Raw genomic sequence first — 13709 nt, forward strand, 5'->3', positions numbered from 1 at the left:
TTTTTTTTTACTGTCACACCACTACACACTTACTGAAAACGGCAGTTGAATTTCACTCTCAGCTTTGTCGTAGTATACATGCTCACTGTCGTTTGGTTCCTTACTGTTCTTTCCCTGAACCACTTGAACGTTGGGGTGTATGTTCCCACCAGCATGGCCGGACAGCCTCATCACAGTAGGATGTATTCATGGACAAGACCGAATCGTCCCCCGTCTCTCGGCGTCTTGGTGTCTTCCATCCTGTCCACACGGTTAAGTCCCAATAGCAAAATGTCACTGGTGTGCTACTGGTTAAGTGGATCGTGTTGGATTATCGGAATAGAATGACGTGCCCGCCTACCTTCCGATAGCTCAGTATTATGGGGTTCAACGAAGCTCAGCAGCATCATAGCCTTTCCACTAGCCCCGTGTGATTTTCTACGCAGCTCCAAGNTGTACGTCATTGCTATGTGCCTGTTTTTTTTTACTGTCACACCACTACACACTTACTGAAAACGGCAGTTGAATTTCACTCTCAGCTTTGTCGTAGTATACATGCTCACTGTCGTTTGGTTCCTTACTGTTCTTTCCCTGAACCACTTGAACGTTGGGGTGTATGTTCCCACCAGCATGGCCGGACAGCCTCATCACAGTAGGATGGACAAGACCGAATCGTCCCCCGTCTCTCGGCGTCTTGGTGCCTTCCATTCTGTCCACACGGCTAAGTCCCAATAGCAAAATGTCACTGGTGTGCTACTGGTTAAGTGGATCGTGTTGGATTATCGGAATAGAATGACGCGCCCGCCTACCTTCCGATAGCTCAGTATTATGGGGTTCAACGAAGCTCAGCAGCATCATAGCCTTTCCACTAGCCCCGTGTGATTTTCTACGCAGCTCCAAGGTCAAATTCATAACGTTTTGCAGCCTTTTGTACGAACCACATACAACTACCATACTGATCACATTTAGTCTGAAGTTGAAAAGAGTAAGCACAACTAGAATAACGTCTCAGGGTTAGATTAGGATGAGTTTCAGAGCGTGTGATTGGTGTGTGTGCTTCCTTGTCACGTGATGAGTGCCTTAACTATCTCTCACCAACAGCTGTTTCGACACAGCAAGTAGGTATAGTTTTACCTCTGGCAACTTATTTTGCGAAGAGCATGCATGTTTGCCTGACGTCAGTTACTATTTAGGTCGACATTTGTTTTTCGATCTGCTTAGTCCGTGCTGTGCTTGTGTAAAACTGTAGGTTGCTCTTTGGTTACGACGACCGTCGTATCCGATAGTGTGCAACTACGAAATATCGGACAAATGATCACTGACAAAGAAGTCATCAGACTTCATCAGTGTTCTTGATAAATGGGGTGGATCAACATTGGTGAGTTGACGTTATGCTTCTGTAAACCCCAGGATCTTGATGCTATTGACATCGACCGCGCTCTAAATCAGCGGCGTAATCAGTGTAATGTCTCCCTGCGGGTGTTTAACCCAGATGGGCGGCATTGCCCAAAGAATCATAGCAGGTATTTACTAGAACGAAATTACCGTTTTCTAAGCTCTCGTGAGAAAGGCAAGAGTTGTGTGCTCATCTTCAAACTAATTTGGTTTTCGAAAATGAATTTACTTTGTCGATTACGTGCAATTTGGACCTAGGTAGATCGACGAAAACTCGGAGCTGTGCCTAACTGAAGAGTCCAATGAAGGGTGAAGCCGGTCGTGAGCCGACAAAGAGTATTCAGCGTCTCATTAGTAGTGTTCATTCAAGGTCCCACGTGCATGATGCTTTATAAATAAGCATAATATCTCTCTCATGTATCAAGCTGAGACCAATAACAAAGGCATTTTCCCCACAGGTGTATTCGCCGTCCCATATCCCTTCATGAATATGTTGCAGTAACTCTTAAATCAACAGTGGCCGAGAGGTAACGTCTGAAGGAGAATTAAGGTCGGATAAGCTGCGATTCCAGACCTCACTCAAATGCATCGTATTGCTTTTGGATAATGTGCTACCTGTTGAGAAAATGTCAGCGGTCTCGATCTTGTGTTTACCATCCAAGCTTCACATAAATTCCATCACATCGATTTTTTTGGAATTGTAATCAGCTTCACTCAGATTTGTTGAATCCGTCACTGCTGCTGTGCGCAAGCGGTGGTAAGTAACAGAATATAATACACTGTTTCTTCATTAAAGTTACTGTTGACCTGACCTACTGAATCCACACGTCCTAATCCACGAAAGCCACTGATCACGTGACCTTGTAGCTCTGCAGAAGCATCTGTCCATATGAGAGCGATGATTCATCAGTGACAAGTTGCCGAGTAAGCTGCCACATATCGGTCCATTTTAAATCACCCGCATATTTAGCACAACAGCTCATGCAGAAACAGGTTTCCAGGTTGCCGTTTTGTTCATTTTTATTGAAAATTAAGGAAGCTATTGAACACTGTACCCTTATTGGGTAGGTCAGCGTTGTGGAACCACAAATTCATTGTCCAGGACGATGCACACCTCATAAGAGTTCGCTTACCTGGTCCAGATCATGTGACCAACCATCGCCAAGTTGTGTGACCTGTGCCCGTTTAAGATACGCTTTAATAAAGAACTTTCCTATTATTTAAATCTATCCGCGGCTCCAGAATTTGTCGCTTTTCGTCCCAGGCGGATGCAAGCTCCGTATAATGCATCAAAACTTGAGCTTAGTTGTTAAGGCGTGAATCTGTTGGCCTGAAGGTCCGTCGTTTGAACGCAACCTCAGCATCTCTACCGCTACTGTCTAGGGGTTAGAAACCTGACAGTGTCACCACCTCTGTACTGGTGTGGCAGCCAGGCACCGAAAGGGTGTTACAGATGGAGGATTGTCATTGTTTCTATAACGAATTAAAGCTCTTTTCCTTTTGCGAAAGTGTCAGTCGATTGATGTGTGCAGCTATCATATTTGAAGGGTTGATTGATTTGATCGTTTTCTATGGTCTATTGTGGTCTGGGTTTGAACCGTATTGTACTGTACTCAGAAAGCTCGACTGTTAGATCCATCCACTTCAAAATTTACGACCCTGTATGCACACAAATAGATGGTAAATTGTGTCTTATTATATCGTCACTTTGAGTTCGGCTACCGTTTGGATTAACCAACTTGTTTCCTTTTCGATCATCGTTTGTCTTTCACTGCTACATTCCGTCTAAATAAAACTACTACCTACGGGTAGTGAAACGTGCTCAATGGGGTTGATTGACTATCCTAAATAGCCCCACTATTTCATCGAGCACACAATGAGAAGCGAGGCGAATTGTTTGGATCGGTCCCTTGACTGTGTGACGCAGTCGAGCATTTAACCGTGCTGTTGAAGTGCTCATCTATTCTCTTTGACAGTCGCCTTATCTGCTCCATTGGATACAAACTCATTTTGGGCGGGGACTGACATGTTGTTTTCCAGCTTTGAGTCAAGCAAACGGTTCGTTGTAAATCAATAACCCAAAGTTAGTCGTAAATTGGCGTTGTTTGTTTGTTTCCTCTGTTCAGTAGAGCGCTCGTCTCTCATTGTTTTATGATAGTCAAGCGCCAGTATTTACCGATGGTGTGTTGCTGCAGATGAGGATCGTGTCTCCGTAAGTGTATGAGATATCGAGACTGCGTCGATTAATTGTTCGCCCCATGGCAAATGTTGGGGTTGCTGCGTGTTCACTGAAGGCCAAATCTCTAAATCCTCTGATGTAAAAAGTGCCTTTGCCACCCGCGACAGAATGGTCTTGTAGGACTCCCTCACAGTAAACAGAGTGCCGGACTAATTCAACAATATTCCAAAGACCATACCAGAACGTTTCGCAACCCAGGGCTTCCGGGAATTTTCGCCACTTTTTCGTATCAAGCGGGGTTCAGCATTGGTGAGGTTTCCATTTTTACTTCATTTCTTTGTGATTGATGTCCTCAAACGCATTGTTGTTTCTGAGTGGCGCTCATACCGCCTTTTTTGTATTGACCTGAACGTAAGCCCGTCTTTGGCCTTGTCATCACACGTCTCGTTTAAATCAGCTCGTGGGTTTCGCTATCTTGTGGCCACCTTTGCTTGGGTCGGTGTGAACTTTGGAATCCCGTTTGGAATTAGGAGTTCCCAAACCGGGTTAATCCTACGACTTGAGGTTTGTACAACTTTATTGTATCATTGTATTCATCGTACCGTGTCGTACGTGGTCCAAATGATTACTGGAAACAATGAGTACACATGGAGTTGTTGAAAACTCTTTGACAATCAACTGTCGATTTCAAGCATTTTGGAGCTTATCAGGTAGACGCAGTCCCAGAGTTCCCATCAACCTTCTGAACGCCAACTTGTGCGCAGTTGGCGGATCGCAAATCACGTTGATATTAACCGAACATTGCGCCAGAGTTCCCATCAACCTTCTGAGCACCAACTTGTGCGCAGTTGGCGGATCTCAAATCACGTTGATATTAACCGAACATTGCACTGAGTCACTCAGTTATGCCATCATTCAACTGTTGCACAAAGACTGTCTCACGTTCCAATCAGCACGAAATTCAAGAGGTCGCAGTAGACTTCCTTATCATGGCACACCATTTGTAATGTTGCTTCGCCTAATTGATGAACCCCAAGAAAGAACTATTAGTGGACTGTCAAGGTGATTTCACCAACCTTATAAGTAATGTGCTATGTAGGAAACATATACTACAATGTACCGAATATAGTGCCAACCGAGAAATGAAGCGGTTTTCGTACAGAATCTTCAAATGTAGAAAAACATCATGAACGAACATTGAGCTTGATTTCCTTGTTAACACCTCTAATTAGAATGGGGTTTGTTTACTTCCTGATCAACGCCTCCGCAACCCAAATGACGAAAACGACGTAGCACTGCTTTCTGATTGCTTTTGCGGTACCAAGCAATACCTTGATGGATTTTGACGTAACTCCATGCTTACGAAAGCGTCCATTTATGATATCAGACTTGTGCTCCAGAAATCGATCGAAATTCGCTTCTGTCCAGAGATAGCCTCAGTTTGCTATTACGGAACCATGGAATTTTATTAAACCACAGGCAGCATTCTTTGCAGCTCCCAATGTGTTTCAGCGGATGTTTGTCTGTGAGTGAGTCTCTATCTGATTGGTTCTGAGGCTCTGTACCGATTGTTTTAAACTGTATTATTGACTACGATGACTGAACGTTCATAGTTGGACAGTCGAAGCCTGATAACGTCATCAATGAAAAGTTGCGGATTGGTTTCTCAAACCTGTATCACTATCGGACCGTAGTGTTGTCCACTTGCAGAGCCCTAGCCTAACCTTGTGTTGTGCGTCGCCTGGTAACTCCACAATATAAGCCTTTGCCAGAATACCCGCTGGATCACACTGGAATTCGTGAACGGAAACTGTGCACGCAGGACTAAGCTTCGGCACTGATGGGCTTAAGGATGAAACACACAATCAATGTTTTAGTAGCATTCATATGGCATGACAGGGACGAACTCGGCTTTAGGAGCATTCATATGGCATGACAGGGACGAACTATCACACGCTGTCCCTCTGCACACTAGTTCGACGCACTGCATCGTGCGTTGGTCCTCTGGGTAGGTGGCCACTTTGGATATCAACTGACTGTGAAGCATTAGGCGCGCCTGGTAGGAACAGCTTTTGAGCAAGCAAGATGTCTGCCGTTAGGTTTCCAAAATTGGACGGTTTTATTGTTGTCTTCATTTTGAAACACCATCACTCACAATGGCTAGGACGCGTGCTGTGATCGATTGCCTCAGTAAGCCATATTCGACTCCACAAGAGAAAGTTGAATAAAAAAAAGTTGGAGGTCAATAATGAATGAGTGCATGAAATTAATCGATGACGAGTGGAAATTCAGTGTTCAAACACGAAACGAAGATATGCCTCAAATAACCAGTGCGCCAAGTATGCCGTTGCACTTATGATCAGTTGAGATGCCGCTGTGTCAAACATCGTACTCCTAGTGTGGTGCTTCAAAATGTAAAAGCTAGAATAGCTTCTGCTCCACGAATTCTCGAAGCATTTGGAATCGTTTGACCTCATGGCGGTCACCAACTAATCGACCCCGCACCCGAATAGCTATTGATTACGAGGATCTCCCCTTCTGGAATGCCTATGTGGACCGCAGTGACCCATTCATACATCGCCACTTTTCATTCTACTTCTCTGTTATACGCAAAATACGCACCCCACCTGGCTACTGAGAAACTCATGGACTCAAAAGTCAACTAAATATTTCGTAGACGGCTTCTCCACCACCCACCTGGGGATTTCAGGTGTGAGGGACCACTTGTTCGAGATATTCAAAGCTGTATGCGAAGCCAAAACAGCGTTTGCGGTCATTTCCAGCCAGTCTTTCTCGAGTTTTGGGATTTGTTGCAGATCTGAAGACAGATTCCCTCCGGTTGCAACCAAAACCCGACGCCAATTAAAACTGAGTGTACATACAGATTGGGAAGCCTGGTGGATCCAGGACATCAAAGATATGGAATGAACTAAAAATTGTGGGAATGCCCCCAAATTGTTTCATTTGGTTTCTAAAACAGGACCCAGGAGACCTTTTGTCAATGAAGTCATCAGGGATTCTAGTGATAATTTGCTACTTATGATTTAGACTGCTGGTCAGTACCGGAAACATGGACTGCGAATATGGAACCCATTTCATTTCAGAATCGTATGATTGTATATCCGCAATCAAGTGTCACGATGATCTCCCACCTTGCCGGATTCTCACTTAATACCTGTTTGACTTATTTATCTGCCTAGAAGACAGAGGCCGTCCCAAACAGTTGGAGCACGTCCTTCATAGTGCCTATTTTAAAATGTGTACCCGCAGCGAATGTGGTAACCCAAGAGGTGTCACTCTAAGCGCTTGTAACAGAGCTTCCAGCATCACTGATTCTCTGTCGTCCTACAGCGACACGCGAAACACTGGCAGCAGGCGAGATTCCGACCGGGTGGAGACGACATTGATCACTTTCTCATTCCGCCAGCTGTTAGGGGAACACCGTGTATGCAAACGAACCAGTCTTGGTATTTCTTTTCTTTCATGAGTGTACTCCATTCTATCGACCAGCTAGTTCTTTGAATGTCCCTTAGAAACTCTCCTAATTCATCGGTTGAATTTGTAATGAGGCAAATAGAAGACGTGCTCTTGGTTGCATACCTCAGTCATGGAAAATATCCAGTACTGCGCACTGCGGTGTCTCGGTCGTGTTCCATGCACGCCCGATCATAATCTCTCAGGAGCAGCGTTGCTTTGTCTTTTCTCAAGAATGAAGCGAATTGTGTGGTGTACAACAAATGACTTTACAAAAGCGTTTGAAAGAGATAAGTCATAGTTTGAGTGTTGTTGGCAGAGTCCAGGTGACCTTCATCGCACTTGGCTGGAAACTGTAAGATGTGGTGGCTAATCGATGCAGTTTGTGCTGTCAGCTTTTTCTCGGTTGTGTAACTGAGCTTTTGGAGGCATACGACGGCATCGTACGTACATTCTTAGTGTTACGGTTTTTCGGAATTCCACTTCACTTCTATCTGGTTTAATTAGAATGACAACTACCAATCGATATTGTTCTTTCAAGGACGCTTACGTTAGTAAAGTATTCGGCGCTTTAAGTTAATATCTCTGAACATACACAAACCTAAACGCTACTCAATATGATCGAGACAGTCCCCATGTGTTTTGAACCGGTTTTGCTGGTCAAAACAGATGTACCAGTTCAATCCACAGTAATGTTGTCAACACCCCATAGGCATCCTACGGACTTAGGCCATACGAATATGATATGGTGATTAAACTACTGGGCTGATATGGATGAAATTTGAGAGGCGATACTGACAGCACAGGCTGATCTCATCTGCAAGATGACATATTAACACGGAAACGTAGAAGTGCCAAAAAGCACCCATTGGACCTCCAAAATATTCGTTTTTGTATATTGTAAAGAAACGACTATCCATCCACTCAATTATCAAAGTAGATCTGAGTCAACTTATAACTTTTTTCACTGAGTTCGGTGTACCCATCGTGTGTTCAAAACAAAACGATGATATCATCTCAACCTTTTTTTGGAGATTAGGAGAGAGTTCGATTAGACGGCACTTCACTTCATCCAAGGAGTGCGAGATGGCCCAAGTGCTTAGAGCGCGAATTTACTGACCGAAAGGTTCGTGGTTCGAACCCGACCTCTGCCACTCGATTTCCCCTGTCTAGGCCTGGGCGACCTGGCAGTATCCCAGCCCTCGTGCTTCCTCCGCATGGCATGGCAGCTAGGCACCGGAAGGGTGTTACAGCTGAACGATTATTTGATTATTTCATTTCATCCAATTCAACCAGTGTTAACGCGCTAGCTTTTCAATGTAGCCTTTGTCGAGACTAACCTCGGTATATCTACCAACACCGGGGATGATAGTGCCGCGCTACGTTTTTTAGGTTCATTCCGGCCATAAGATACACTGAGTAATTTAACTTGTGCCCCCGTGCACCTTGCACCTTCAAATTGCGAGGCCATATGACTGGATGAGTGCTCTGCTAAGGCTGGTTATGGCGCCGAGACCACTATAGGTAGCTACCATCTTTAATTATCTGAGTAGTTGCTCCACATCTGATGGTAAAGTAGCCGTCAAAATATATCCCAGAGTCAGGCCCGTTCTGCTTTACTTCAAATTGGGTTCCCCGTGGGTCGACTTGACATTAGCCCGCCGATTGAGTATAAAGCATGGTATTTATATCTACGGTAGTGAAGCATCAGTGCCAACACTGATGTTGCTGTCTTTGATGATGATGATAATTTATATCGTGGGTACATCTTATTAGCAGTAACAATATACAACCAATAATTTCTGGCAACAGATCAGCTGCTTATCCAATTGCTAAGTTGGTTCGGCTTCACGAGCTACCGTGGCTTGGTTGTGTGAGTTTTATTCCAGGTGACCGTCTGCCTTGTCGTGCTCTGTTTGCTTAGGCAGGTCCTGACTGGAAGATACCACGAAATAGGCAACTTCTCATCTGAAGACGCAACATGAAAAACACAAAGGTAGATCTTAGGTGCACTGATGTATGTCTTCTGCAAGCTTGGTCTGTCAGAACAACTAAAAAGACCCATGTCCATGGTGTTTCCACGTAACCGGAAGCGCTGGTTTGACTATTCCTAATCATCAGTCCCCTACTGCCCTGTTACTATTTTGTACACACCATACCCGTATTCACTGTCGACTACCCTAAGTTGTGCTGACCCGAAGCAGCGCACATACGTACACTTTTCACGCCTGTCTAACTGAACTGAATTGCAGTGATGCCTATACCATGACGTATAGATTTTGAACAATAGACCAAACGATTGTCAATCCTACGCGCGGTTATCCCATAACACCTTACTCGTAGTTGTTAGGCTACACGAATGAATACTGCGCCATAGTAACCGTAAGCCATCTCCGTGCGGTCGATTCAGGGTGCTGGTCCTGCGCGGACTGTTTTTAGGAGTCTTGACAGTGTGAATCGCCCAAACACGTCTGGTAGGCCCATAGACTCATTTTGATTATCCACTTTATTTTAGACACATTGGAAATAATTGGATAGCAAGAATAGTCGAAACTCCGTTATCAGCAACAAACTGGGTGTGCGGAAACTTTATACTCAGTCACTCCTCGTTATCTTCTGACTAAGCATTGATGAAGCGATGTAACTGACAGTTGTTCAGCGTTCTCAAACAGACGGTTTCGATATATCCCATAATGGACTGAAATTTGTATTAGATCACGTGCTGAAAGGGTTATTCTGCAAGGTTTTTTGTCAGATCAGAATGTCTATGGCTTAGACAGAACTGGCTGTTCCATCACGCTTGCGACATTGGCAGTCGCATAATCGAATGCCTCAGGGTCATCTTTTGGTGCACATGTATGCTAAAAAGCTATCACTAGCGCGCAAGTATTGATTAGACTGGGTCAATTGAATTGTCGATGTCGAGCTCTCGAATGATCCTCCAAACAGCTCAGAATGTATTGTCTCGTTGTCGATGGGGATCTGGTTATCCTAACTTCGGTGGGGAAAGCTCAATCTATTGGAGTTGACGCAAACGTTCTCAAACAGTTGATTGGGGGCATGGTTGTCTGCTTGAACTTCACAAAAACAAACGGTCTAGCCTCATTGAGGACAAGTAAAGTACATTTCTCATGAGCCGGGTAGTTAGTTGACCTGTATGCAAAGTGGTGGCTTGTATCAAGGAACTGTCTTGACTGTTCGAAACTCATCTTTCTTCGAACTCCGCAAACTCCTGAAACCGGTATTATCTGATGTTTCAAATCTCTATACAAATCTAATAAATCCTCCATGTGGAGTACCAATAGTGCAGTGGTAAATGTGTGATGCTGGCATCACACGCCATCTCATTCATATTTTCAACGGACGATCAAGTTTGGTATAGTGGCTTAGAGCACAAGCAATGGGGTGGGATGGCAAAATGGTTTCATTATACTGGTATTGTCAGAGGCTGTTTTCGCGTGAAAAGCGGAATTTGCGAGTTTACCTGAGCCCATCCACGTAGAGAATTGTGTTTCCGTAAGTTCCTACTTTCGAGGCTTCTTGCTGCATATGTGGCCGCCGGCATGCTTCATGTTCTTTGTCGTTGACCTGAATTTTCTCATTTCTCAGGGCTCTTTGTACCCAAGTTCTATATTACGCCTGTCGATGATCCTTGTTATTTAGACCTGTTTGAATTATCTGTCCTATAAAAGGTCTAATCTGTGCATAATTGCACAGGGCTAACGTTGTTCGCAACTTCGCGCTCACACTATTTTGTCAATGATCTCAAAGAGTGAATGCTCATTGGTCTTGAGTCACTGCGTCACCCACCACCCTAGCTGAACTCCATTACCCGTGGGAAAGGCTTTTTCTACTCTAAATACTTAGCGTTCACTTAAGTCTAAATTTTGATGGTAAGTTTAGAAATCTTGCTAGCTTTCTCCGACTTTAGCTCATCAGGTGAGTATAATTTAGTGGTTCAAGTCACACTGAGTTCATGCGAAAGAAAACTACTGGCCACGGTTTTCTCGGCCTTCCTCAGCATTACCTGTTTATCCATTGTACAGGCCTGCCTATCCAACAATGACTCTACAGGCGAACCATTCCCAAGTTTTTATCAAGAGGCTCTTCACCGGTTTCCCGGATTCAGCTTAGCCCTGGTAATTTTATAAAACTTTTAGATTAATTACCCTCGGTGATTTTGGCTTCAGCAACTTAGTGTCAACATTCTTGCACTCTGCATTTATTCATTTTCCGTTACAGCTTCAAAACTTCTTTTGCCTTGGATCACCACTACCCGTGTACTTGACTCTCCGTGGCATTCGACCTGGGGCTTATACAACACAGGATAGTATTCTCCCGCGCCATCTGTGCCGTCGTATTCTCAACGTCTATCATCCTTCAGATCCTGTTGTGAGTGCTGCTTCCAAAACGCAAGCACTAACTAGTTCATGAATATCTATTTTTAGCCAACACTTGACGTTAACCATCCTGTTGTATCTCGAATTTAGTGCCAATCAAAATACTCACTCTCAATCAATCAAGTTTTCAGCGATCACAGAATCTACGACTTCATTCTCATGATCTGGTCATGTTTTACCAGTATTATGGCTGCTGAAAGCATGCGGAATGGCATCACACCACGGTTCCGTTCAAATATGAAAATTATGCCTGTTATCTACCTGTTCCACCTTCAAGCACATATTACATAAGTGAATGAATCGATTAACTTGGATTATTGGAAATCTTGAGCTTCTTCAATGCATCACTTAATGGTGATTCTTCCACATGTGAGATGGACGATGAGTGTTTTATGACCTTTCCTGACCGTATCGTAAAAGTTCATAGCACACAGTTTCACATAGCCATCTGTTGAAAAGTTTCTAGTTCTGGTCGATACCTGAGCTGTTGGTCAACGGACCCGCTGAAAGAACAACCGTCATGTGGTAATCGCATGAGCATCCAGACTGATTTTCGATAAGGGCATAGACGATCAAAAGTGTGTCAGTGAAAGCAGCCACTTTGCATCATTCAGCGACAAGTCAATCTACAGAAAAGTCAACCTTTATATCACCCTCCCAGATTCTGCACTGGGGTAGGCCTCGAAGAAAAATTCACGCAGTGACACTGGACTGTGATATTTTGATGACCCTTAAACTAGAGGATACTACAGAGAAGCCTCTTAAATTTCGAATACTACCAAATGACCAGACATGCTGTCTATACAATCCGCCGTTAAGAATGAACTAGCGACCAGTTGAAGCTTCATTTTACAAAGCACTCTGAAACGTGGCCCAGCATGGAAAACTATGGACTGATGACACCATCGATCCACACGCAATGTGAGAGAACCATTAAATACTGTTCGATCGGACTAGAATAGTTTAAAAGAACTTGCCCCAGTACGGTGAATGGTGGAGTGCTCATTATCTGACGCTTGTGCACGAAAACCGGTCAACGCCTAACTCTGTGAGTGAGATTTTTCCATACTGCTGTATGCTGTGACTCAACGTTACGATAACTTCGATCGCGACTGTCTTTTCCAATTCAACCAATCAGCCAGCTTATTCGAAGTTTAACCTTATTGTATTCAGCAATTGTGGAAGTAAACCCTTCAATGTAGAAGCCACTCGTCAGGAGAGTCAAAAGTCTCCCTGAATATGGGTCATCCTTGTATCACGGTTTTTACGGATTTGCGTCCGTAATTGCTCCGTAGCACTTAATGAGCTTATTAACTTTTTATCTAATCAAACAGAGTTGTGTTCCTTTTAAGGACTTGATCAAGTTCTTTATTGACTGTTGCGTTCATCGATTGGTCTGCGTTACATTATCTACTACTTCTGAAGGGTTGTGATAACGTCAGTAGGTATTGGAGTTACTACTTCGTGCGCCTATCTCAACTTTGAACACAGGACTTGTGCTTGGTGTGGTTCGAAAAGTCAGACCAGTTTCGCCCGTATTCGACAATGCTAGGTAAACTGCCTAACTCAATAAATTGCAGTCGTTTCTTCCAGAAACTTGTAGTGTTGGCGGATCTGCTCCGTCACCAAAATTTGAACCAGTCATTGATGCGTGCGTGGTGACTGTCCAATATAAGGGCGCTCTAACCACCCCCATTGATATGGTTTATGTTCGGTGTCCCGAGTGAGTGTCGGTTGGTTTCATGGTTCTGCTGAGATCCTGGTAGGCAAACCCTTGAAAAAACTCACCAGGAGGCCTCAGGTGGCGGTCTCTGCATTCAAATGTCAAGTTCAGATGCCTTGGCTACAGTACCTAGCATTTTAGTTGTGGCTTGTAAACAAACACGCGCATGCGCAAACACAAGTCTGTATGTCATATTTCCGTTCAGCTAATAATCGCTCATGCATACTGGCTGTGATGTGACCGGAGACAAAGTAAAGCGGTTCCAAGTGTGTCTAGTGTTATCGCGGTATCTTCAGATGTTATTTTGAACGTGCCACATTGTATTAGCGCTTCGGCAACCTGAATCTGTTTACATACAAGTTTGTGTACCGGAATGGAATACTCCAGGATGTACACTATAAAAACTCCCCACTTACAAAACCAACATCCGTTCGAAAAGGACGGCCTCATCATCATCATCATCATCATCATCATCAACGACAGCATGACATCAGTGCTCAACACCAATGCTTCACTGCCGTACAGCCATGACTTATTTGAAAGCCTTATTGTAAAGAAA

The 13709-nt window shown here is 44.1% G+C and overlaps 3 protein-coding genes across 3 annotated transcripts in view; 1 reads left to right on the forward strand and 2 right to left on the reverse strand.

Annotated features, from left to right (window-relative positions):
• Positions 1-687, reverse strand: part of T265_09015 (hypothetical protein) — a gene marked incomplete at both ends in the record, with an annotated part of 6720 nt that extends 6033 nt beyond the window's left edge. The window contains one exon of the mRNA XM_009174976.1: positions 490-687. Coding sequence (XP_009173240.1) covers positions 490-687 — 198 coding nt within the window. The remainder of the gene's footprint in view (positions 1-489) is intronic.
• T265_09016 (hypothetical protein) overlaps positions 1-13709 on the forward strand; it is a gene marked incomplete at both ends in the record, with an annotated part of 39173 nt that overhangs the window by 20819 nt on the left and 4645 nt on the right. The window contains one exon of the mRNA XM_009174977.1: positions 11270-11419. Coding sequence (XP_009173241.1) covers positions 11270-11419 — 150 coding nt within the window. The remainder of the gene's footprint in view (positions 1-11269; positions 11420-13709) is intronic.
• The window catches only part of T265_09017 (hypothetical protein), a gene marked incomplete at both ends in the record, with an annotated part of 16537 nt that continues 3693 nt past the window's right edge, over positions 866-13709 (reverse strand). Inside the window, 2 exons of the mRNA XM_009174978.1 lie at positions 866-949; positions 5278-5390. Coding sequence (XP_009173242.1) covers positions 866-949; positions 5278-5390 — 197 coding nt within the window. The remainder of the gene's footprint in view (positions 950-5277; positions 5391-13709) is intronic.

Source organism: Opisthorchis viverrini, assembly GCF_000715545.1.
Source record: "Opisthorchis viverrini unplaced genomic scaffold opera_v5_249, whole genome shotgun sequence".
NCBI classification, from domain to species: Eukaryota; Metazoa; Platyhelminthes; class Trematoda; order Opisthorchiida; family Opisthorchiidae; genus Opisthorchis; species Opisthorchis viverrini.